This window comes from Lepisosteus oculatus, chromosome 1, assembly GCF_040954835.1.
Source record: "Lepisosteus oculatus isolate fLepOcu1 chromosome 1, fLepOcu1.hap2, whole genome shotgun sequence".
Classification (NCBI taxonomy): domain Eukaryota; kingdom Metazoa; phylum Chordata; class Actinopteri; order Semionotiformes; family Lepisosteidae; genus Lepisosteus; species Lepisosteus oculatus.
Window position 1 is genome coordinate 23985925 of NC_090696.1, and position 27878 is coordinate 24013802.

General features: G+C 33.7%; 1 protein-coding gene across 4 annotated transcripts; it reads right to left on the reverse strand.

Moving 5' to 3' along the window:
* Window positions 1-222: 222 nt before the first annotated feature.
* Window positions 223-27277, reverse strand: glrbb (glycine receptor, beta b). 4 transcript variants are annotated; one of them, XM_006629478.3, is made up of 10 exons: window positions 26767-27277; window positions 23966-24117; window positions 22213-22319; window positions 20297-20364; window positions 15919-16145; window positions 13661-13743; window positions 11270-11410; window positions 6200-6352; window positions 3428-3717; window positions 223-1125 (listed from the first exon to the last, which is right to left on the reverse strand). In XM_006629478.3, exons 1-10 carry the CDS (start codon window positions 26767-26769, stop codon window positions 829-831), a joined length of 1521 nt encoding a protein of 506 aa, XP_006629541.2. In that variant the 5' UTR covers window positions 26770-27277; the 3' UTR covers window positions 223-828. The 4 variants fall into 4 exon arrangements, with proteins under 4 accessions (XP_006629541.2, XP_069044018.1, XP_015200230.1 ...); XM_069187917.1 differs by lacking the exon at window positions 26767-27277 and adding an exon at window positions 26574-26592; XM_015344744.2 differs by lacking the exon at window positions 26767-27277 and adding an exon at window positions 26443-26535.
* Window positions 27278-27878: the final 601 nt, after the last annotated feature.

Genomic DNA, 27878 nt, shown 5'->3' on the forward strand with positions numbered 1-27878 from the left:
TATGTTCAGTATTATAAATATTCCAAGGGCAAAGGAATGCATGTAGATCTTAAAAGTATCACTGAAAATGTATCAAATGCATCCAAGTTCTTGAACCATAAGAATTTAAGGAAACAAAACAAAGAAAAGACAGTTAATAGAAAATGCACTTTAATGTGAAAAAGAGAAAACAATATTTAGAACTAATGTGTGAATAGAAAAAAGAATATTTAGAATCAAGGGTGCACTTTGAATTCTTCAACCTTTTATTAATTTTGTAAATGCTACACATACAGGAGCAGTTGGTTTTCCTTCACTTTACAAATTATAAATGAAATATAGCTTACTCTTCTTCTATGATATTTCACAATATCCATCTGAGGGGAAGCAAAGTCATCAAAACAAGACAAGGCAATAAATAATTTCTTAAAATAACTAAGAATATTTCATAAACCTTTAGATACTTTCCTTATGTATATATGTATATATTTATATTTTAAAACGTGCAGGACATTAGAATCTTTAATTTCTTAATTACAGAAAAACAAATGGTACTCCCACAAACTGGTGTGCAATTTTGCACATAGCTCTCCCAGTGCAGAGGATTTGGCTGTACAACTATTTACAATAAATGTTGACAGGAACACCAATACTGCAAAGTAATGCTGTTATTCAAAATTTGAAAGCAGGAGAGTTTTGTTGTAGTTGTTATTGACATCCCATCAGTTACACAGCATCTACATTGCAATATACGGCTTGCAAAGAAAAATCTGACAGACAGATTCTAGGGCAGAGCTACAGTAAAACAGGCTGAAGTATCTTACACGGAGAACACTGATGGTAAAATTATCACAAGTATATGGACCAATATATGACATTAAAGAATAGGAATGAAAAGGGAAACAATGCTCTGGCATAAAGGTCAATTCTTTTAGCTTCAGAGGGGATGACAGGTTTTGGTGGAGGTGGCTTCTTATTATTTTTGGCCTGTGACTTCCCCAGAGCACTGCTGACTTCAATGGGCTTTCCGTAACAGTCATAGTTTGACAGTTCAAAATCTCTTGGGAGTGATCCAACAATGCTGAAATCATTGGACCTCAGGTCAGACTTGGAGGTGCAAACTTTTTTGCACCTTGTTTCTGCCACCTATTGAATAATTAAAAAAAAAAACAAGTTAAAAACAGCACTGTGAACAAAAAGTTCCAGTAACATCTCCACTATAGCTCTTAAGCAGAAAATTACACCGTCAAGCATGACAACAGTTCTAAATATGCTCCATACTCATTTAAAAAATGTTATTAAAAACATTCTGGTAGATTAAATCATTGATTTAATCTGCACCTGGAATTAAACTCCAGTTTTTATCAAGAAGTGATATTACAGCAGCATAATACTCACATCTGGTTTTGTATTAAACAATACAATAACTGCACTGTTATTTAGCTCCTTCCAGCAAATCACATACTCTGCTGTCTGGAAACTATATATTGCAAAATAAATTGTTTCTCAAACAAGGACACCCACATTCTATGAACAAAGTCTTAGTTGTATTCCTGCAGCTGAAGCACCAGAATAACTGAACTAAAATGACATATTAAATCCGGCAAGTGAGTCATACTGTATATGAGTATAACTTACCATGATGTTTTGATTCTTTAATCCGGCATACAAATAATTAAAGCTAATTTTAAATATCCAGTGCAAATATTTACTTATGTTTCACTAACACACCCAAAAAACTAACACTAGGCAATGAACTATAAAAACTTACATACTAAACAATTAGGCACTTAAATTCGCATTGCTTCCTATAAGGATTTAAGTATTCATAAATTGTTTCTACGGTTTAGTCCACAATCAGCAAATATCTGAAATGCAAATTAATCCATATTATATATCAAGAAACTGTCATTGATTTCAAACTCTTCAAAAAGGTTCAAATTTTATGAAGTTGGTATTTCTATCTGAAAATGTTTCTTTACAGCTACAGTACAATATGTGATATAATACAGATATGAATTACAGTGATTGGTGCTGTATTTTAATCAGATTAACACTGCAAACTACAGTATTTCCATACAATAAATACTATTTTCCTAATACACTAGTTTGTTTATACCCTTTATGAAGTTTTGTATTATCTAGGACTATCTTAAATATTTCTGGAAATGTTATCATAAATGAAGCATGAATTAAGAATTTCAAGAAAAAATGAAACAGGAGAAAAAAGCAGGGATCTGTCTAAAAACTGCACAAATAACTTTGAAAGAGGAAATCTTCCCTCACTGCATAATTGAAAAATCCTGAATTTGTTTTTACAAAGAAATACAAAGTTAAAAGTGTTTTTTTTTAATGCCATGCCTTTAACAGTTTGCTTGTAATGGTTTTTCATTATGAAACAAGGATCTCGAAATGAACCTGTACAGAAATTAAAAATTACAGTTGCATACATAAATATTGGTATAGTCAATCATATAGTTTACCATAAATTAGTTTTCTTACATCAGTTACATAAGACTAATGTTGTAACTTTGTCAGTTTCAAAATGAAAAACGCAGTCCACAGTCAGTGCTTTTAAGCCTAGCCTGAACATTTACTCCTGCGTATAAGTTTATGATTGTTTTATCTTGTTTTTTGTTTCTTGGTTCCTCTTGTATTTATTTTTGTTAAGTATCTTTTCATATATTATAAAACACTTGGAGATCATTGCTTTGGAAGGTGCTTAATAAAGTGTACTGTATATTTTGTAAAATGCTACACATTGCATGAAAGGTAAAAATCTGGAACCCTTATACAGTATTCGAAGAGACAAAAATACCCTGCTTTCAGTGTCATATTTGTAATGTTACTCAACCCATTCTCATTTTCAGATGTATTAATTCAACAGCTCTGCAATTTATTTTTCAAAGAGCAGTTACATGACCACATCTTTGCAGTACTAACTCCTGCCATATACTGCAATGAATAAATCACTTCACATAAGGATTGTTCAGAATTCATGAGAAATAACATCACCCAAGTATTAAATACATTGAGAAATGTACTGAATGTTTTAATCATAGTCAATCTGCCTTAATCAATTTGGCTGTGAGCCAAGCTCCTGGCCATAGGATGGGCCATGGGAGTGATGTGTGAACCAAGGGGCACCTGCACAGGGAGATGGGGTGAAGGAGGGATGCAGAATGATTAATGCAAATGAGGGTAAGGTCTTACATACAGTATAGTATTTAGAGCTTTAACTTGAGGAGATGATGTCTGGAATGATTACGATACAGGACAGCTGAGGCCAGCTGAACTTGGATGCTGTTACCCCTGCTGACATTTTGTTGTAAACTACATTTCTTACATTACAACACAGCTGAAGTAAGGATGAACTTCATGCATTTACACAAGACACATCTACATCCATTAGATATACAGTATAATATACAGTAGCAATGGAACATACCTGAAGTGTGCTCACATGAATAGGAGTTCCTCCTGTACCATTAACTGTATTTTTCTTAGCTGGGGCTTTGCCTTCAGCTTGTTCTTTGCTTGCCATTTTAGCCTTTTCAGCCTCAATCCTCTTGGGGCTATTCAGCATTACCTGTACTACAGCATATTCAACAAGGGATGCAAATCCAAACAGAAGACAGGCGATCAGCCAGATGTCAATTGCTTTTACATATGATACTTTGGGGAGCTCAGAAGCAAGAGATGTACATTCGGATGACAAGCTCAGTACAGAGAAGATTCCTGAAAAAAGAAAAATGAAGGTCAATAAATTGTTTAATGAATAAAAGAACATTTATAACGACAGCTACTTTTTATAGGGATACTGTCTAAATTGTATAGCTTGGTTGCAAGTTTTAAAAGGCAAACCCAATATATCAGACAGCCAGAACTACAAACTCATCAAATCAATTAATGAAATGAAATAATACTGATGTAAGCACATATTTTCCATACACAAAGATTTCTTATTACTTTTCCTGCCTCTTATTTATTTCTACTCAATCTGGTCTTCTGAATATTGAAAAATAAAAAATTTGATACAAATTGATAAAAATTAAAAACAAATCCCTTTTTTCTTACTTGCTAGACATATGCATTTAGTTTAAAGTATATGAGTGTTACAGGAAACAATAATACAGAAAATACAAAAAAAAAGTACACGTTAAAATGATAACCTCTACAAAGTACAGTGGATTAAACTACTGTATCCCTCATGATAAATACATTCACTGTAAATCTATATTGAGACAATTTCACAGTAATATTTGTATTATTCTTAGTACCATCTTCAAACAGATCTATAAGATGATCTTCGTACATTATTTGATTTGAATCCAATATAGGAATTAATGACAAACTTTATGTAATAGTTTAATAATTCTGACAAAATATTAATGACAATACGGTGGCTTGTTTTCTCCCTTCCAAAGACATGTTGGCTAGATAAACTAGTTTCTCTAAAAGTCCGTGCGTCTGTGATGGACTGGCATTTTATCCAGGGTGCACTCCCCCTTTTTCCTTGTGTCTGCTTGTTTACGTTTTGGACAATTCAAGGATGGACAAAATGTTGAACACTTCATTATTTCTACTGTATAACAAACTGTAACAACATTTAATTACATGAAAACAATCTTAAGATAGAAAAGATCTTTCCTTGTATATTTTGTCAGAACACTTACACTATTCATTGCACAATTAACCAAATAACATATGTTAATACACTGCAAACCTTTAGGTGGTACTCAGCTAGTGCACATTAATAACCCATCAAACCACATACGATATATGCAGATAAAATTAATTGACAATGTCTGGTGAACTGGAGGCTTGGTGGTTAGCTCTGCTGTCCCACACCCCTTGTGTCACTGGCATGATTCTGGCCTGGGGCACCTTCTGTGAGGTGTTTGCACTTTCTCCCTATGAGAACAAATCTCCAGTTTCCTTCCAGTATCCAAAGACATGCAGTCAAGGTTAAATGGACAGTAAATTTATATGTATGTGCCCTGTGATAATATAACCTTGCCTTGTGCCCTGTACATGCTGGTTTAGACTATCTCACTGTGACCCTCTAAGGATAAAGCAGGTACTCAAATTGTATTGATAGTGGCCATTTCCTATTTGATGAACCATTAAAACACCCTATATGAACAGTAATACTCTCAATGTCAGCACATTTATACATCAAATAATGAAAATGACAGATATCAAAGGACATCATGAAATGCTCAGTGATAATGCCTTGGTGGAACACTGCTGCTACATGACCCTGACAAATCATGAGGTCAGTTGTGTCAGTTATTGTAATGCCACCATACATGAATTGTAAATTTTGAATTATACACATAACAGAAGGCTTTTTCTGTTTCCTCATAAAATGCCAGAATACGTCACGAACATCAAGGAAAACTAACTTGAACCTTGATACATGAGATCAGCGCATGTGACCACTGGACTACAGCCTATCACTGATGTTGTCTACACCAGTCACTATAATTGTCTGGCAGAGAAGCAGTGTTAATGGGCTGTCACCTTTGCAGGATTCAAGAAAATGTCTTATGATTTATGTTAAAACATGAAGCCCCATGGTTCACTGCAGTTGTACTGTACAAACTGTCACACTATGCTATTGTGATAAACTGCTGGCTCTAAGGTCAGGTAGTACAACTCACTTGCTATAGGGTAACCAAATTTTATTTCTAATTCACTCAGAACCAGAAATAGCTGAAGACTGCCAGTAAAATAGAGTATCTGTGGATTTATATGGTTTCATTTACTGCAAAGTATTCCAAAAACCCTCCTGCCTTTGCTTGTCCTTAGACATAAAACTACATTGAATTTGACAAGAAAAACTGTTTTTACCAAGCTCAAAAAGCTATTTGTAGCCAAATTATACATGTGGAGTTGGATTAGTTTTGTTAACGAAGGTCTAAGAATTATAATACATTTACAGGATTATAATAGCAAAAGTAGCAAAGCTACTGTATCACATACACACAAACACAATAAAAAGAAATGAAAACAGAGGATATGACTGACCTGACTAGATGATATGACTGAAATGAACAATTATGACATTTGGTGAAAAGACCAGACCACATGATAATGGTAAGAGGATGAAGTGGCATTGGGCAATGGTGGAATGAGAATGAAGTTACTCGGATCATCTTTCCCAATTCAGTGGCACCAGGCTCGTCCATAGATGAAAAGGCTAGATTGTGTATACCCAGTGGGACTCTGGCAGCACTTGCATCAGGGTTAATCCAGAATGACAGCCATGAAAGAACCACAATCAGAAGGGTAGGACCATAGACGCCCATCATGTAAAATCCAACTTGCCGCCTTAATGTGAAGATTACCTCAACACAAGTATAATAGCCTGAAAAGAGAGAAGCAAGCAATCAAATCAAATCTGTTCAAATTGTTCCAAAATGTGGCAAAAAAACAAATGACCTTAATTATGGAGGACAATTTGTATAGAAAAAAAAAATCTTAAAATAAGCATGTAATAGGCTGACATGGTGAACAGATGCAACTGGTTTAGGTTTCTCTGATCAAAGCTCTGTGGCATATTTTAATTAATATACTGTATAAAGAAAACTCATAAGGTTTTATAACTACACATTATACCATTTTGTAAAATGGTAGGTATAGTTCTGTTAATATTATTTGTGAGAAAACAATTTAAAAAATAGTGTATTAAGTGCAGTTATTTTATAAGACTACCTTTTTGTTTGGCTACGTAAAAAAGCAATGGTATCTCATATACCAAAGAAGCAATGTCTGATGTATTTGCATGTCTCTGTCATGAGTCTGGATTAACTTTTAACTGCTTTTATACTCTGCCTTTGCCTGCTGTTCCTTTATCTCCCTTGTTAGCACCTTTAAATAAATAACATTGCATGATGTAATGCTTAACGGTTCTACTACTTTCAATCCACTTTCTTTAAACCCTTTTTAGCAGAGGACATGGCTTGGATATGGTTGGTTGGTTCAAAACAATGCTAACGTTCATGCCTCTGGTTCTTTGACAATTCATTTTAAGCCTTCAGTGTAGCCTATTCTGATTGCATTAAAATCAGTAGAACCTTGTGGAGAGTTAGAATGCATGTGCACAATAAGTATGCCTCTTTTATACTGGAATTGAATTGTATGAATTCTCTGACCTTAGCTTCTAAATTAAAGAGGTTTCATCCAATGCAACATAATATCAACACACCTGTCTTCATATTTCTCTATTGCAAATAATATTTATTTAGTTGTAACTGACAATTCACTAATTATTTAAAATGCCTGAAATTCTCTCAGTGAAACTCTTTATTTTCAAGTCTGATTCTAAAAAATCCTTAAAACAAAGTTAAGGCTCTCAATTATTGAACTTACCTTGGCTGTACATTTGTGTAATGTTTCTCTGTTCAAATAATAACATACTGTCTATACAATATGTGACCATTATGTATTTCTTCCCCTCCTTGCATCTTAAAAATTGTCATGTCATGTTTAGAAGGAAAATCTATATTAATTAATCTCTCCGTTAAAAGGCAGCAATTAAATATTTATGGAAAAACAACTTACATTAAGATTTTTTTCTCTGAATTATACTAACGGTAGGAAAACATAAAATTAAGATGGAAAAATAAATAGGTGGCCCCTTGAGCTAAAAAAACAAAAGAAGATTGCTTTTTTTGCTTAACATAGGATCTCAAATAATTACCTAAAATATAAAGTATTCTAATTTTTATTTTTAATACATGTTGTATTGTACAATGACAGCCACAATTAATTAATGAAAATGTGATAAGCACAGTGAAAAGTACTTAAAAGTGACAATAAAAACAAGATTAAAAGTAAAAAGCATAGATGTAAAACTGTTAAATTTGAATTAATACTCTTCAGAAAGCAGAAACCTGTAAGTCTACACATTATAATAGAAGCATAAATATCTTAATTTTGGCATGAACTGATTATTCCCCTATGGGCTGTGAATATTTCAACCAGAAATTATATAGAATTGAGTCACTGAAAATATGCCAATAAATTATACTAATTAAAGAAAGTATATGACCCTGTTTCCTGCCAGAAAATAAAAAAATTGAGCGATAATGTTTTTAGAAAAGTTTTTTCCTTCCAACCATCTTTGCTCCATAAACTCTTATGGGCAGAAACCTGACAACAGACAGAGTGAAACAGGTCTATTAATTCAATTATTTGTCTTTTATCAACACCAACAATCCTATAGTAATCCACTGAATTACTGACGCACTGAAGGGAAAATAATACTAGGACCCTTTTCCACAATCTCCTAAATATAGCTAAGAACACAACTTCCCAAGAGTCTACAATCAATGTTATTTGTTTTTTTAAATTTAAAATTGATAACTTTTGGAGTCATATTGTATACAGTGATTCTACCCCTACATAAAATGTGAATCTAACTGTATAGAGTTTCCTGCAATCTTCCCTCAGCAGCTATTTGAAAGTATCAATAAAATAAAACCCTACCACTTTTTTTCTTGGATCTTATTCCCACTGCTCTACTGTATTCAAATTCTACAATTTGCAGGTCTCATTGTCACAAACCATCAATTAATCATTCTTGAATGATCTGGAAGTCTTCCCTCAGCCCTTAAACTTGAAATTACCTCTATTAAAAAACAGAACTTAGACTCCAACCTAATCAATATTTATTGGACAATATAAAACTGTGCTCAGATTGATGAACAAATTAGGTTCAAGGTGTTATTCAAAATCAAGGCAATACGAAGGGCCGCTTCACATCACATTTTGCGTGAACTCTCAGGGATTTACAGTACAACAAAATGGCGACAATACAGTAATTTCACAAAATTCACAATTTTGTGCTTAATTCGTAATTTGTCAAATTTTGTCATACAAAAATTGGGACTTCACCTTTAAGACAGAAAAGGATCCTTTGAGAAATGAACAGATGGAATTCTTGACTTATGAAGAAACGAGCAACCAAATAAACAAGTTCGCCTGAATGTCCTCCTCTTATAGTTCTTTTTATGTTCTAAAATGAACATTTGTTGAATCAAGCCTGTTCTACCAGTTTTACTTCAGAAAATTTGACAACCTTCCATGCCATTGGTAGTAGTATTACTTTTTTCTATACAGTGCTAAACTTCGATTTTAGTTGTCATTCAGTATACTGTATAATAATACTGCTGTAGCACTACAAAGAATTGCCTTAATATTAAAAGAATGTAAAAGAAAACAAGTCCATAAATTAATATATATATAGTGGCGGGTTCTAAGGTAGTCTTGTTTTCAACTATTCTTCCTTCGAAACAGATATTTACATCAGATTTCAAAATAACTTGTTGAATTTACTAGCTTGAGGACATTCATTGTAATCACATGCAATGGATTAGAGCTTTGGAACAGGGATAGCCTGGGAGTGCATAGAACTGATAATCAATTCGGTTTAGTGATCTGTTAGCTCTGAAGTAATTGCTCTGAGTGTATTAGATTTGATAACTGCATGTGTAGAAGCGTGAGGAGCACCCCAAATACACTGCTGGATCCTGATATTATATATACCACAAAAGCATTTACTAGCTTTTTCTCAGAAAAATAAAGAGAAGGAGTTTGTTAGAAGCTGCAAAATAAATACCAAACGAATTTTAGAAAGAATGAAGAAATAATAGCTGAATATGTAAATAGTGCCCTGGGCTGAATAAACTTTCTCTTTTTTATTTAAAGCCTAGTGTAGCTGCTGCAATACAAACTTTCAAACCAAATGAAAGGACATGTTTGCAGGAAATGAACCGAGTGTCACAGTACCCTAATGAGACAAGGTCACATCATGTTTGATGTCAGCTACTGAAAGGCAGAGCTACAAAGCAAGCAATGAGCCTCTGCAGTGACAAAGCCTTGAGCAAAGAACTCCATGGCCTAAAACTTCTGAACCTACATATAATTGCGGAGTAACATTCATATTTTACTAAGAAATATTGAAATTGATCAATGAAATATTTAAAAATAATCTAACAAAAGAAACTGCAAATGCTCCAATTCATAATGATAACAAAACAGCAGTCACTTATTTTCTCAGTATTCTCTTGCTCTGTCTGACCTAGTATCTAGCCAGAATGTTCAAAAGAAGAGTCAATTAACGTAAAGTGAAAAGAAAGCTTTTTGCTCCAGCAAGGGATATACAAAGCATTTAAATTTCTACACTCTGGCTACAATGCTTTCAAAATACTACTTTCTAAGTGTGTTATTTATAGCAAATCTAGCTGTCAAGTTTAAACAATCTCCTTTTGCAGTAGCTCACTGGAGGAGTTTACAATACTTGTCTTCTGTCAAATACTGCAGCGTAAGCATACATGCACAGCTACAATGCATTAGACATGCAAACTTAATAGGATTCAGAAAATGCATTTGACTTAATTATCAGTACTTTTAAGGATTTAGTACTGGAATGTGACTTGAGGACTTACAATACATATTTTCAAACTAAGGAAAATATCAACACTAGTAGCACAAACTACACAAAACTCTTCAAGGCAAAACCCACCTACAGTATGATGTATAATGACATTAATGAGATGATCAGATTTTTTAAGATAAAAATTCAGCCTGATCAATATAAGATTTTTTTTGCAAGTATTTTACAAATATGTCACTATGACACCTGATGCAAAGATATTTATCTTGGATAGTTTCATTAAGCATTATATTTCAATTGCAGAAAACATTTTTGTAATCCATTTCGTGAACAGAATCCAAACAGGAGACTCAAAACTTGTAAAGCTTCCAGATGTTTTGGATATAGCACATGGGAGAAGCAAGGACAATTTGCATTATACAATAATTGTGTAAATGCCTTATTGGCTAATTTGTGAGTTAACACTGCTGACCTGCATCTAACCTCAAATACACCACTGCTGACACCCACCCATCACTTGTAAACACTAGCAAATCTAGAAATCATGGAAATTACATTTATGTAATGAGGAGAAAATGTTTGATAACATTTTTTGCTTTTTAAGTGGAAAAATCCAACAGAACAATTTTAATAGAATATTGGATATATTTGATGTATTACAGTATATACAGGCATTATAGTTAAAAAAAAATAAGATTTAGATCAAGTTTTTTTTACATAACTACAGCCACTGTACCCTAACATAAATTTATTACATAATAAAGAAGCATACATATTTTTTTAAAAAAGTATATATATCACTAGTGCTTTCTCTTATTTATATTCTCTGAATGCACAAACATTTATTCATCATGTATGAGTAATGCAATTTAAAAAAGAGCATACCAGTTCCTTTGTAATACTTTGTGCAGTTTCCATATTCAATATCTTCTTGTTTAATATCAAACTGGGGCAGAGCTATCTGTTCCATTTGGACTGGGTCTCCAGACTGCCATATGAACCTCAAGTCATCTGTTGTGTAACCAACTGAAACCAAAAAAATGAAAGACAATACATTCATAATTACTAATTATTGTTGGATAATTTTCTCATGAATTAAAAATAAATTAAATTATTATTTGTTTACAGTTGAATGAACAGAGTAGACTATTATTTCTACTAACCAATGCCTACTGTAGATTGCACAGAAGCTGATTTCCCCAAAGGTCAACTACCATATCACATGTTTGAGACACAGAAATTTCTAACAAGCAGTAGGTCCAATCAAATAATGAAATGGACATATTTGAGAAACAACCATGACTCCACCAAAAATTGCAAATGCATAGAATCTGATTCACTTTATTCAAATTAAATTAACTAATTTACATTATTCACTCAAAAGTCCATCAAATATGCTTCTGAACACATACCTTCTGTCAGCCAGTCAGAAAAGAATACTTATGTCAAAACATATGAAATTATGTAATCTAATACCATTCAAGGCAAGGAACACTTAGTATGCCATACCATGCTGAATACCACGACATGAAAATATGTGAAAATACCCACTTTAATAAAGAACAAATATGCAAAATACAATGATTATTCAGAATAATTCAAAGACAAAACACAATATCCACATTTCATAATTTCACAAATGTGAGCTAAATTGAACCCAGAAATGAAAAAAAATGTGCGTATGTTGTCAGTGTTAACAAACCAATGGGAAATCTACAAAATAAATAAATGAATTAATTTAAATAATATGATCATTGCTGCATCTTATATACTGTACATGTAGATCATCATGTGTGTGAATCACAACCTTAGAAAGCCTGAGAAGCCTTGCTTATTGAAAATAAAGTGATAATAAGACAAAATATTAAATGTTTTATAATGTTATAAACATTTTTAATGTTTGTTGAAGTCAATATGAATGACATACAGAGGGTGGACAAAATAAAGGAAACACCTAACAATATATTAATATCAAGGACCTAATAAGGAGTAGGGCCACCCTTTGCCTTCAGAACAGCTTCAATCTTCCTTGCAACGGTGTCATACAAGTCCTGAACTGTGTGTAGTGGGATATTGCACCCTTCTTCAAGAAGGAAAGCCTCCAGTTCTTTGAGGGATGAAGGTGGAAATCTACTTCACACTCTGCACTCCAGAAATTCCTATAAAGATTCAATGATGTTTAGATCTGGTGATTGGGGAAGCAATGGAAGGCGTTTGACTTCATCCTGGTGTTCATGAAACCACTTTGGAATTTATTTAGCAATGTGTATGGAGGCATTATCATGCTGGAATATGGGAACATCATGAGGGAACAGTGTTTGCCCCATAGGGTGCACCTGGTCCTGTAAAATGGCCTCATATTGCTTGGCTGTTATACAACCATGCAGAGCAATCATCGGACCTAATGACTCCCACCAGATGGCTGCCCATACCATTACGGATCCCCCACCATGTTTAACAGTTGGCAACAGACATTGTGGGTTGAAGGCATCCTTTGGCTTTCTCCAGACAAACCCGTCCGGATGTAGGAAATAGGGTGAAAAATGACCAGACCATATGACATTTCTCCATTGCTCAGGTTTTGTGCTCCTTACACCAGGTTATGTGTCTTTGTGCGTTGGCCTTGGATACAAGCACCTTCCGAATGGCAGCCCTGCCATAAATTAAAGCTTTGTGAAGCTCACGACATCCAGTTTTTGTTGAGACTGGGATAGAGAGGTGCTGATTCAATTCTGTGGTAAATTTTGAGGTTGTACTTTGGTGGCATTTATCAACTATCCAGTGAAGTGTCCGTCTATCTCTGACTTGCGACCACTGTTCCTCTTTGCCGATGCACTCTGTCCATGTTTGGTATGTGCTTTCATTATTTTTGAGACTTTGTGACTTTTTTTTTTAGTTTTTGTGACCAATGCACCAACTATTTGGCCTCTTTCAAAACTCACATATCAAAGTGCTAATTGTCAGACCTCTTTTACACCTGACAGATACTGCTAATTGGCAATCAACCTAATATGACTAAGCTTTGCAGCTGCATTTGTAATTGTGATTTAGTTACTTCAAAGTTTACTTTTTCATGTAGTGGTTCCGTTAGTTTGTCCACCCCCTGTACTTGTTTGGTAATACTAATTACCAAATGTTCTAGATGAACCTAATGGTCTATGTTATTCAGGGAATTTTGGTTTAGTCAATAAATGTCTGAAATTGCTTTTCCCATTTAGTCAAAAGTCAAAGTTAAAACTGCTGTGCAACAGGTCACTTAATGAAAGCATTACATACAGCTTTCTAGTTGCATCTTGCATCGTTGTGTGTCCATGGGAAATAGGGTCAAATCCAATGGGCAGGACAGTGTGACAGACAGCCTGAGACATGAGGAAAAAAATAAATCAGCACAATTACAATAGTTAAAGTTGAAACAGTCAAACTCGATGTAGTAATGTATTAACTGCAATTTAGTTTCTACAATTCATTTCCAAAAATTACCACTGTAAATGCAAAAAAATCAGGAGATTATCAAAATGTAACACTTCAGAAATTAAGAGTAATGTGTAGTAAAGCACTATTACAGTACCACAGATTTTTAATTGGACTTTTAAAGCAAATGAAAAAAAATATTTAGAAATATATTCATTTTCTTTTGGCCAATAATCCATTAACTCATGCACAAGAGCTAGCACAGATTTGGTTTATTTTAATGTTAAACCAAACAACTGGAAAACATATGTATTAAATTTTGGAATACCAATTATAAGCTTGAGGTAATGAATGCAAACAAAAAACCCTTAGAGTTTATTTCCAACAACTATGCACAAGTGAGTCATAAAATAATTTGCTGGAGTACAGATTTTCTCTTCATGCTTTTCTAAGTAATCTTCAAATGAAGACATACATTATAAAAATATGGACATAGTTGCAAACATTTGCCCCATAATTTGCTCTAACCATGTGTATTTTATTAGCTAAAATAAATTCTGAATCTACTGTAAATACTGTCCCAATTTGTCTCTTCAGCTGAATAATTAGAACTCCTGTACTTCATGACATTTTCAACCCTATAAGTTGGATTCCTATCTTACGTAGCTGTTCCCTTGTTTGATAGCTTCAGCCCAATGGAGCACCAACATAATGTATAAACATGAAATCTCTAAATCAATTAGAAAAAGTACAGATTTCCTGAATCACAAAAAGGTTTAAGTTCAACCTAAATACCATTGAACAAAGAAAATAAATCTGCACTCCCAAAGCATTTTTTTTTCATTTTGCAATAGTTCAGCTCATGTTTCACTAAAGAAGTATTTTCACATGGCTGGACAAATTTACATGAAAAGTCAAAAGAAAACAAACCCCTGCATACCATTCGCAATAACTAAATGTAGTTTAGTAATTAAATTTGAAAAAATGTCTAGGGATAAGTGAAACCAACATACTAGTTTTGTATTTTTTAATGTAGTGTAGACTTATGTTTTGAATTAGCCCACATTTAACTTATTAAACACAGACTTTTTTTCTATCCAACAGACAGTATGATTTGAATGTATAGAGCTTCATCAAGATTGAAATTGTATAGGAATCTATACAGCATTTCTTGAATGTTTCTTTATGGTTGTAAATACCATTATTGATAAAGAACATAATTTAAAAGTGTCAATGTTAGTTGGACAATTTCCATTAAAAGCCTAACTAGAAAAGGCCTTCTATACCCATTTGTTCATCAGTTCAAATTCAGAATTCACAGGTAACTCATAAAGTTAGGATCAAGAAATTACAACAGGAGATTACTGCTGGAATGGGAACTGAAATAATTATTTCAATTTGCATATATTTTAAGGAGAGTTAAATGCTAGTTTACATGTAAAATCATCCACTTGTCTTATGTGATTTAAATTCATTTGGCAAGACCAGAAAATGGGATGCTATAGTATATTCTTATGGTTCTTCACTTTAAACTGATCAAATCACAATAGGGAATAGATTAATGTAATTTAATTCTGTGTTTAATGTTTCTAAATTTATGACAGCATAATTGAGTTTAAAATCTTGATAAAATAGTGGTAAAACATTTTTAAAAAGGTGTAAAAGACTGAGGAAAATGTTTACCAAAAATCATCTCTCAATACCACATTTAAATCACTGTTGAGTCTTTGGAGTTTGGTTTGAAAGCTAAGCAAAGGTGAACATAATTTCTAACCAGGTCAGGCAATTAATAATAATAATAATAATAACAATAATAATATTACTGCATCATAGCCCATGCTGTTGCCTGAACAGCCAATTTGAAACCGACACCTGAAGAAGGCTCCACGGCCGAAACGTTGTGTTCTCTTTCTTCTTTTTTTCAGCATGGAATAAACCTATTACTTGTTCCTTTGCAGCCTACGCATGCTGACGCAGCTACCCACCTGAATCATTTCTAACCTTCAAGGATAGGTTCAGTGGTAAACAATATACTGAAAGCAGAACATTCTCACTAGATTAGTCTTGTTTAATAAAATCCACTCGAAAACACTCAATCTGAAATCTGATTAAAGGTAACTCACCTCATACTCAGAAGAACATCACCATTGCGATAAATGAACAGCAGGATGTTTTCTTGTGTGACATCATGGAAATTTGCATTCTTTTCATTTGCAAAAAACAAGTCTGGCTTCCAAAGGCATTTGAACATTTTAGGGTCGACGGTTAGGGCATCCGATTTGAAATCAGTTGGCAGTCTCAGTCTTGGGTCATTCCACCGCTGTCTTAAGAAGATGTTTACCCTATAATCCTGATAGATATTATGAGATAAAAACATTTTAAAGTTTGGGCTCATCAAAATCCAGTCCCACCTTTGCAAAAATCATGTAATACTGTAAAAACAGCAAGATTGGTGGTTATTGTGTGGTAAATCATACCTAAAAGAAATATTCCACCATGACGTATGTACAGGTGGATGCTGCACATTGGTGGTGGTGGAGGGGAGTCCCCATTACCTATAAAGTGCTTTGAGTGGAGTGTCCAGAAAAGTGCTATATAAGTGTAAGCAATTAATAATAATAATAATATTATTATTACTGCATCATAGACCATGCTGTTGCCTGAACAGCCAATTTGAATAACTGATTTAATTTAACCTATGGACTTTGAGGTGGTTTGCCAATGACTACTCCTTAATTGTTAACTCAGCATGCAAATCACAAATCTGTGGTGAAATCTCTACTGCACAACCTGTACTTATTTGATCATACTGTACATCACACTGAATCTCATTGAGAAACTTGTTGATGGGACCAACATCAGTGTCCATGTTTATTATCCATCTCTTGACTAGCTGAAAATCCCTTGGAAAAGAAAACAGTTTGGTTTTCTGCTGATTTGATCCTCTGTTTTATTTGTGACCACTATGTTCTGAACAGCCAAACACCCAAAAGAGAGGCATTGTTTAAAATACATTATACATTAGTTCCAAAATTAATAAACGTGCTTAGGAGACCACATTTCTCATTTGCTTACAGCAACTAGTGAACAGGAAGGGCCGCTTTCATGTCACAATTTGCATGAATTCTCACTCATTCCTATGAGAACCATGCAGTACAAAGGTCACAACTTTGCACTTTACTTGAAATTTGGATAATTTCGCGATACCATCCATTAATTTTGTTAACGGGATTTAATAACCATTCTGAGAAATTGGGACTGCAGTTCCTCTTTTAATGACAATACTGCAAAACAGTCACAATTATTCCACTTATAATGTGAACACTGAAGCATTCTGAACTTTTGTATATGTGATGTTAGCTTCACAGAATATGTTAAGTATAAATATACATTTTTTTTATTTTAAGTAAAAATTCTTATATCAATACAAGTGGGTTCAGGGATGCCAACATTAACAGCTAATATTCAAGATATAATACTGACAGGCAGGCAGCGAGGTGATCCAGTGGTTAGCGCTGGAGCCCTGGGTTTAGATCCAGGCCTGAGGTGCTATCTGTATGTAGTTTGTATGTTCTACCTGTGTTTCCATGGGTTTTCACCAGGTGCTCTGGTTTCCTCACATAGTCCAAAGACATACTGGTAGGTTAATTGGCCCCAGGGAAAATTTGCCCTAGCATGAGTGTGCGTGTGTGGTTGTCCTGTGATGGACAGGTGTCCCGTTCAGGGTGTACCCCACCATTCTTGTCAGGATAGGCTCTGACTCCCCACGATGCCTGTATTGGATCAAGCAGTTAGAAAATACTGACAGGCATCATCCACTGTGAATGAATAAAACGCTCATCACTATGAAGACATGTATTGGAGTAAAAGTTCTGTCATGACGGAAGAAATCTTCAAGAGAATTTTAGGTGCCATGTTTTTTTAAACTATATGTTTCTGAGAGGGATATGTCATAGTGGCTATGCTTACTGAGAACTTATTCATCTCACTCATTCATCCTAGCAAAGTGGGAGATCAGATTTCACATAGGATGTGGCCAATTATTTTCATGTATTAACACACATCTAATGAAATATATATAAATAAATTAAATATGCAGCCATATTTTTTTAGATCTACTGTAGAGCTAATTAAGAACATTTAAATACAATACTCTAATTTCAAACTGAAGGAAGAATACTTAATGTAAACTCTTTATTAATGCTTCATTCCCAGATGTTTAAATCAGTATGATTTTTGAGAACATCCAGGCAGCTGCCACAAAAGTCTGAAGTGCCTTAGTTCTTATGAATATCTCATCATTTTTATTTTTAACATCTGCTTACTGTACCCTTAAAATTGTCAAGGCATGTTAAAAACTTCTGTTTTAAATTTATTTTAAATGTCTGTTAAAGCTTTAACAAGGTACCAAAAAAAAAGATTAGACGTACTGTATGTAGGAACACATAACTGGCATGCTAATAAATTGTAGAAACATCTTATTAAATATATTATAACAAAATCTGCATTTCCAGCCCTTCACTGACGTATTAACTTACCTTAACGCCTTTACAGTCACATTATTTCTAAATATTATAAATAAGTAAAATTAGCACTCATCTGTCCATCCAACCAGAAACGTGTTTCCAAAACAGACCAAGCAGAATAAAGCCAAATACAAATATGAAAAATGCATGGACTTTAAACCCACAGCACGAAATCTAGAATTCTCTGAACTATTGAAGTTGTTTCCCACAGTCAAGTTTCAAAAGTGCAGCTGCTGTTTGAGAGGTACCATGTTTACATCTGTACAAACACCTTCCCGTGTTACAAGGGAGCTACAAGGAACCGAACGGGCTTCTCTGGTTGCAGCATTTACAGTTTAAAGTCTTGAACCTGCACTAGGAAAATGTCGTGACACATATCCTTACGTAGATTGAATTAAACAAGCTGTTTTAGATGTTTTTGTAAGCTCACAGTCTTGCAAACTACAAATGTTAGCTCTTTTGTTTAGCATTTTCATCCATTAAATGTCATATTTTGCTTAACAATATTGAAAAGAGGCTTTGGGTTGTGCTCTTGTGTGAAACCCAAGTCTGGAAAAATGTCAAACAGCCCACAAACAATCCCAGCTGTAGTGGGGGGTTGTGTGAAGTAGCTTTGTGATATCCCCCTGGAGAACCGCTGGCATTCACACACAAATACTTAAGAAAACTGTCAATCTGAACAGAGCAATGGAGAAAATCTGTGCACTATGGTAATATAACTGAATACGAATTGTTACCTTATCCCTGGAGACAGGAAGCCTTCATTACAGAATTTAAATTTTTCACTTAAACCTATTCATAAAACACAAACTCAATGGCTATACAACATGGGGCTCCATAAAAACAAATTGCATTGCACTTTGGTCAACAGAGATTACAAACCCAATTCAGAGTCTGTTAAGGGGTTACATATATTATCTGCTGCATTTAACTTTTATTCTATATGATCCATGCTGAATAAACGTGGTTAGCACCACATTAGAAGCTAACATTTAATAAGAGCTGTTCTAGCCTATTATTTACCATGACAGTGAAAGTTTGAGGGGATTATTAAATGGCCCACACCCCTCAGATGGTGTAATGCAATTGTAATAGCATGTCTCAGTGAGAATTCTCTCAAGAAAATATGTCTTAAACAAATACTGGAACATTTTGCAACAGCTGCTTCAACATGTTACCAAGGCCAGTGCACAGAAATTCCAAATTTCAAATACTCTAGGAGATGTTCACATCTGCTCAGACTCACCCTGCACAAACAGACACTAAGCCCCCAATCAGCCTCATCCATCAGTCAAGTACTACTGTTAATCATGTTCCTAAATAATATGTTCCTAAAACTGGTTTTGTAAACAAGACTAAATTATCTGCTGACATATGTTCTCTTTACTATTAAAAGTGAAGACAAGGAGATCAACAATATTCTGTTTCCTCCAATGACAAACTGGACCTGTACAGAAACCACTTTAGAATTTCCAATAAGAAAAATGATTTTTTAGCAAAATTTAAAGATGACTACCCCACCACAATGAATACAATAAAGTAGCCCAACTTTTCCATCCTCTGAAACTCTCTCCCTCCCAACTTATAGTTTTGGTGCAGGAAACTACCAGCTGTAGGAAAAACTGATTATAATCAGGTAATTCGATAATCCAACTAAAATAATTCAATTGTTTAATATATTCAGAAATAGTTTCTTGATTAACAAGAGAAATATAATTGAAAATAGGTAAACTGTTAAGGAATAGAAAATAATGAAGGGGGCTTAATAACTTAGTTCTTTTCAATTCAGGAAAATTTTACATTAAAATTAAACAACTGATAAACTACAGTACCTGTTCAGTACCTGGAATTGATGATATCACAAAGTGTGGAGAACTGAGAAAACTGTCTTCATCAACTGGCCCATTTACACACTGTTTACATATAAACGCATACTACATTTTAAATTATTTAAAGTTAAACCACTTGTTCTTACCATAGTTGTTTCTTGAATTGAACCAAAGCTGTTGATGAAAATGTTAACTTTGTCATCTACTGGAATACCTATAAAATGGCAAGAAACAAAATACGAGTTTATGTATTCTGAGAACTCAGCTTTGCATTTTGAATAAGCAAACCCTTGAACAGCTAAAATAAAAAGGAGCAACAATATTGCAAAAATCAAGTACTTCATATAAGTGTTTCAAATTTTGCTCATAATTCATTTGGAGTCAATACTGATTGATGTGAATTACAAGATCTAATATATTCCTTTTCTTCATTTAAATAATACATGGGAATATAAGGTACAGTATTACAATACAGACAGAATTAGAAGTCCACTGAACTATTATTCTTGGTTAAGCAGTTTCATTATTTACAGTCTCCTGCTGAATTACTCATTTATTATGGTAAAAAAAATAAGCAAAGGTGAATTTCTCTGAAAACTATCTCAACACCACAGAAGACAATATGTTAAATCTGAAAACTATGTGATTTACAAAAAAAATACTATGAATCACTTAATGTTTACAACACTGTCATTTTAATTCCCATTAAAGTAAAAAAGTCAGTGTATCAATTGTAATGTAAACTTGGTCTTTGTGCAAAGAATTCTTGCATGGAATGTTTTTATTTTGGTTTGGGTTTCTTGTGTTTTCAAAAATACAATCTGCATATAGCAAAGCTTAATCAGTACAACAAAAAATATTTTACTACTTGCTTATGAACAACTCTATTTCAACTACTAACTAACCTCCAGAAATATCAGGACACCAAAGCAAACCTGTTATTATTCCTTATTATTAATTAATTAATTTGTACGTGTGATCTTTAGATTAATATGAACGATAAAATAGGAAGGACAATACATATTTTATTTTGGCTGATTTGATGTATACATGTGATCATATTACAATAAAAACATACTTTGTGTTTTTCAAAAGTCAGGATGTGACCCTTCTGAGGCAATAATGAAGTCTGTGACTCACTGATCTCACCAAACTCTTTTGTGTAATTATATGAGATGCTTTGTTTGCTGCAGCTACCATAGGCCCTTATCTATTCTTCGTGTCCAGTTGTTTTCTTCAGCATGTAAAATACACATATAATTGTATTCAAATTACTGCAGACTGACTTGGACAGTTACTTTTTTCTTCTGATATACTGAACACCTTGTTGCACTGACTACATGTTTTGGCTATCATCCTAATACTTCTGTTCCTTCAAAATAGAGGTTCAGAAAAATTATATGAAGAACTGAATTAACTTCATTGAAAATAAAATACTTATTCTACTTATCTGTTATGTTTTTTTTCCATAAAAAAATATTATTCGTGCTCATATAGAACATCACAATTTACACTTCACTGTCCCAGTTATTTAGTAGGGAACTATACTGGTCATCTGGTAATGACTTCATTTAGCTTTTATTGTTTTAATGGAAATACAGATAATTACTTCAAGTTTTAAGTGTCAAGTTAAGTATCATTTTAAAACAATCAGTCCAACACATTCAAACTACTGTGGGAATGTTTACGTTTGAAAACTAGCATTGTCAAAGCATCAGATCTTCATTAAGGTTATGTTTTGAATGTACAAATGTTTCACTGAAAGTGAGTCCTTCTCCATTATGATTCAATCCATGGGCCAAAGATTTCACTAAAAATAATGCACTGCTTTACAAACCACAGATTAAGGAATATTCTGATTATATTAAAATAAAAAAATCTAGTATCTTTGAAAAACTAAGGACATTTATCAGAGCAAATTGCTTTATGACACAAACCTGTCAAAATCGACAGTAAAATTCAGTTCTTAGCACTGAAATACTCTAATATTTAATGACTGCCACAAGAACGAGCAATACATTTTAAAAAACAAACGTTTTGGAAAAAAAAACAATGAACTGACCTTTGAAATTTGGTCGAATTCTGGGATCATAACTGACCAGCAATCTGTTCAAGATGTTACTTGTGGAGTTTGCAGGTACCCGGGCAAGATCCTCTGATGATAACTGTCTGTGGAAGTTTGAAATATTATTAAAAGAACATGGAAACATTGAAGGGTTGAAATGGAAGTCTGAAACTAATAAACCTCCATCTAGAATTCTGAGACTGATAAAATTAAATCTACATTCCATCCTTAGTTTACAGCTGTGGCAAATCAAATCCTAGAACACCTACAGTACAATCATGCTCCTCAGTTTTGTATGTGGAAAAAAAACCCATTAAATGTTGCAAATAAAGTGTCATATTGTAACTGCTGACAACCTTAATAAATGCAACAGGGACCACTGAGGTACAGTATCTGCATTTAACAAACAGCAAAGCTAGTCAACCTGTTAAATGACAAAAACTTGCTTCAAGGTTAGTCTGAAATCAATGGTGCAACCAACACCATGGGTTTGCTCTGGAATCAGATTCAACAAACTAATAATGTGCTTTTCCCTGATTAATTTAAAATTAAGATTTTTCTGAGCATCAACAACGTTAACCTAAAATGTGTGCTTCCAAGACAATCTTTGTCTTCTGGTTGAGCGTAAATGTGATCTGATTAAAGGATGGGAGGGAGATGACCAGAATTTCCAAGGACAGAGTCAAACTGTGATTATTCCAATGAGATGCTGATGCAATGCAGTCACTGATGAAAGCAGACATACAGTACCAAATGTTGGACACTGTCTTCAGGGTCAAGTTAGGTTCAAAAAGTAGATTGCATTGTAAGACCATAGGGTGTAAAATAATTACCTGAAAGTAATAATCATAAATAAGAATTGTACAAAAAGCATTTGCCAACTAAATAAAAAAAGAAGGCTTATTAATATAAGGTGGAGCCCCTTTAGGACATCTGAACTCTGGAGAAATGTAATACAAGATCACAAATACTGTACAGTATCACTCAGAGGTTTTCCTTGCATTTTTATGCATTGCCTTTCACCATAAAAATGTTTTTAAAATTCCCTAATTTGAAATTATTTTTCCTTGTGTATATTCAAATTAGATTGTGCATTTATTAAAATACACTATATATAACATAACTAAAAACATCACAAATTACAGTGAATTTATAAAGAAAATGGTGTTGTAAACAAAAAGGCTAAGATCAGCTACTGTAAATATTTTCTAACATTCTCTAGCTGTGGACCTCCATCTCATCTGACTCAAACGAAAGGAAATGACAGGAAGTGGGAATCAGCATGGGCTGGATCACTTGGGTGATTCTGTTTACCATGACAATAAATGATACATAACTTGGTAGGGGTGGAATGCAGAAGAAATGAGGTTACCCAAATCAAATATGCATCGGCCACAAATTATTGGCTAAATGGGCGATCTGAATAATCACTGTGAGCAGACGAATTCTGCAGGGGCTAAAGACATTGATGACATTGGCTGGAGTGAGTTTCAAGCCACTGAAATCCAGATTCTTGACATCTAAGAAAGGTGGACATGTTCTGATTCCCTCAATGCATTAAGAAACCAGTAAAAAACCTAGGTAAGATGTTCAACAGAGGCTGTATCCTTCAAGCTGCTAACAAGGCCAACAGGCAAGACAGATGTTTTAGGACAGTGGATACATGCAGTACACATTACAACCTATAAATCAAACTTATTTTGTATCCAACAAAATCACAAAATCCAAAAGTGATCAAGAAAACACATACGAGGGGCAGAGATGTTGTTTCCTTTTTCCTTTTCCTTTCTTGGATGACTTTTCCTTTGTAAAACCTTCTTCCATCCAAATGGCGAAGACAAGGATCAGAAAGGTCAGCTTTATCACTTTCATTCTGGAAAGCACCAAGCTCACCGAAAAAGGCTGGAATAAAAAGTCATTGACAATTGTAACTATAGTTATGCAAGAGGTTTTATGTGGTTTCTGTGAAACAAAACTGTCATGGCAAATCTTTACATAGAAATCAACATGCAGAATGTCAACCAAGAAAATAGGCCTGTGCTTTTTCCAGCAGCAAATCTAACACAAGCCAAAAGACTAATTTGACAGTAATTCGTTTTTCATTTTGACATTCAAGAAAATTAAAGTATGAGGAAAAAAATGAGTAGGTAAAAATGTGTGGATGTTACTTTAAACATCATGTAGATTTGGCTGTTTGTACTTTAACCTAATTAAAACTATATAATTCAGGATACCAGGAAACAAACAACAATGTGGTTAGAAAATTACTCTGAACAGTCAAGCCTCTATGCAACAAATTCCTCCTAGTATCATTTCTTACTGCCTGCATTGTGAAACTTAGTTCTTGTTTCATTGTTGAAAATGAAGTAGTGGTCAAGACAAAGGAAATGAATAAAGCCTCTGTGTGACAAGTGCCATTTTCTTTTTTTGCAGGGTAATGACCAAAATTAATGTATACTTATTTCTTATTTTAAGCTTCAACATTGCAAGTATTTGAATTTTAAGATTTACTGTTTTGGGTCAGGACTGAAAAGGTGTTGTATTGTAACACAGTACTTTTATACACATTGATACCTTAATTAATCCAATAATAATTTCTAAAAGCAAGGAGTTGCATGCAGATGTGGTTCAATCATCCCTGTACAGCCAAGTTGATTTTGTCCCAATGCAAATTAGGAATGAAATCACTGGAAACACCCTTAATTATTTAACTCCATTAAATTAATTTGTACACTGAATCATATAGCATCCATTACTGGAATGCTTGTGGAACATTAGATATGAAAAAATGATTGTATTTTTAAGTCCACGTTTTACGTTAATATAAAAAAAACAACAAAAGGGCAAAGTTTTGATTTGCTGTGGAAAATATAAGTTGCCACAAATCTTCAGAAATGTAACAAACAAAAGGTAGTGAGTATTTTTACACAAATAATGTTAAAAAATAAACAATTAATAAAATGGAAGAAAATTCTGTTCACTGATACATACTGCAGTAAAACTTTCATACAAACCACAGTTATGTTGAATCTTCCATCCTTAGCTGTATTTAAATTAGAATGTCAGGAGTGTAATATTGATTTTGTCAATTACAAATGTTCAGTATATTTATATTCACACATGCATAAGAAATTCAACAGACAAGCAAAAAGGATTGCTACCGGATCCCCAAAACAATCTATAAAATGGCAAGAAGATGGAATCAGGTTTGCAGGATGAACTAACAGTACAACTGGAGGTCGGAAGACTAGAAAACTGCTGTGGTAGCCTTGATACATTGGACAACCAAAGTCTTATTATGAGTATATTTACACAGCTGTGAAAAGTCTTAGAGATTCTAGAAATAAGGTTCACAATGGATGTATGTAATCAGCATCTACTGTACATATTAATCAAAGCCCCACTAGTGCTTTCTATTTTAACTTCGATACTAACATTTTAGTTTGGGTGGAAAGAAACCAAGATTTTCATTTATCAATCTTTAGTTCACACTGATCAGAATCTTCAAAAACTTAAGTTACCTTAGGTAAACTATACATGATTATCAAACATGAAGTGTTGTGGCTAATTTATCAAATTTTCTAACCAAATTTAACTGACTTGTCAGGTGTTCTTTGTCATCAAAACTATTTGCTCTGCTCTCACACTCATAAAGGTAACAGTAAAAATACAAATTTATCAGGATTAACTGTTAGCGTAAATCTAAGTGGCTAAATGTTTAGAAGATCACCAATGCATTGTTTTTAAACAAAAAATGAAAAAACACGAGAGTGGAAAGAGCAGAATGATAAAAAAAAAATCTGCATAGCATTGCACACAAATAATGAGCATGCAGCATATTTCAAATAGGATACATATGATTCATTAAGGCCTGCAGTGAGCACACAGGAGATTGTCAAAATCGATCATTTCACAACATCCCATTAGACTAACACATTCTTCATGTACTCCTCAACCCCTTTACTATACAAAATGCTACCAGGGAAACTGAACAAATACTTCTTTGCCTAAGATAGCTATGTGAATCTTTAATATAAATAATAAAATGCAATAAGCCTACAGTTACTTGCATTATCGTTGCAAACCAATCCAAACTGTAATTCTATTGTCACCTCAACCTGTTTCACCTTAAACTTTTGCAATACATTTAGCGATAACAGCTGGGGTGTAAAGGTAACAAAATTTTTTTGTGTTTTAAATCAAGGATTATTTACTTCTTGTACTCACGCTTCCAGACAAAACGAAAAACCATGAACAAAATTATAGAATATACTGGAATTGTGATAAATCAATTGAGATACACGTTTGTCAAAGATTTTTAGAAATACAACATAAAGTTACTATCTTCACCCACAAACCAAAAATAGCTGTAAAGATCGCGCCGACATAAAAGCATCTTATCCACCGTGCTGCGTAAAAAGAATGCGGGAATGCAGAAAACGTCAAGAGGGAAAAAAAAAACATCAATACTGACTTGAATGGCGTCTGTTGCGCATAGTTCACAGTAATAACGACATATTTACAGTTACTAAAATTATATAGTACACTTACCATCCAAGTTTTTATTTTTTCCCCAGTAACCGTTTTTGGTACCTTGTAAAATTAAAAGTAAAAGCTACAACACAGCTGATTGTGCAAACAGTAGAAAGCCATCACTTAAAAAATGCACACTGTTTTCTTCAGTTAAGACTGTCTACAATTTACACAAACCTCTTAATCATATTTTTTTCGGACTGTTTTCATTTCTTCATTCTGTCCTCTATCTGTAGCTCAAACTATTTTAAATATTATACATTTATCCCTACCCTTTCCATCTACATCAAAATGCCCAAGATGGAGGCTGCGTGCACCTGCTACATGCGCAGTAGCTCCAAGGCGATTAAATTAATGACTGCCTCAGCAGCACTTCAAAGCAGCAGAGCCGTCCGGCTCTATCATTATGTAAGACAGACTTCTGCTGTTGTTGTAATTCCTTAGTACTACAATACGGTAAACCCCTAAAGGGCTATCCATTTGGAATCACGCAGGGTCGAGAAAAACGCTACAAATGTTTTCCCAGTAAAACGCTTTAAAATTACAGCGAGTTTAGCATGAACTGTGTAGTATGGTGTGTGTCATAATTATGTTTTCATCAGATGGAATGTTCTAAAATCAACAATTTGGACAGATTCATTCACAATCATCGTTGCATAAATGTTATGATATTTTGTGATAATACTGAACTATTACCATTTGTTGCCATGAAGTATGCCAATGTTCTATATATGAGACGATTATTAAAGTATCCGACTTTTTCCAAGGGTAGTCTCTAATGAAGTACTGTAGTAATATAAACTATTATACGAGAACAGAAATCAATTTTAAAATGGTTTTGTTTTTATGAGCCTACTATAGCTACAGTACAAGAAGATATTGTAACACTATGGGGTTCACATAATATTGTGATGATTCATTTCTGTATTAATAGCTCTATTTTTTAATAAATTGAGTATACATGCTTTAGCTATTTAATGCGGCACATTATTTTACTCAAAGGTGTCTTGATTTTCAAGTGTTTTATGTGTTTCAGACAAACTGTCAACATGAAATACAGTACATTCCACTTTCATTCTTGAATAAAGTCCATCTAAATCTCTTTTTGACAATCTGTGATTTATTCACAC

Bases quoted from the DNA above. Each gene is read 5' to 3' on its own strand.
- glrbb (XM_006629478.3), bottom strand. The intron at 13,744-15,918 runs GTGAGTTACCTT...CTCATGTCTCAG, and splicing joins GATGTTCTTCTGAGTATGAG to GCTGTCTGTCACACTGTCCT. The intron at 3,718-6,199 runs GTATACACAATC...TTCTTTTTTCAG, and splicing joins TGCTGCCAGAGTCCCACTGG to GAATCTTCTCTGTACTGAGC.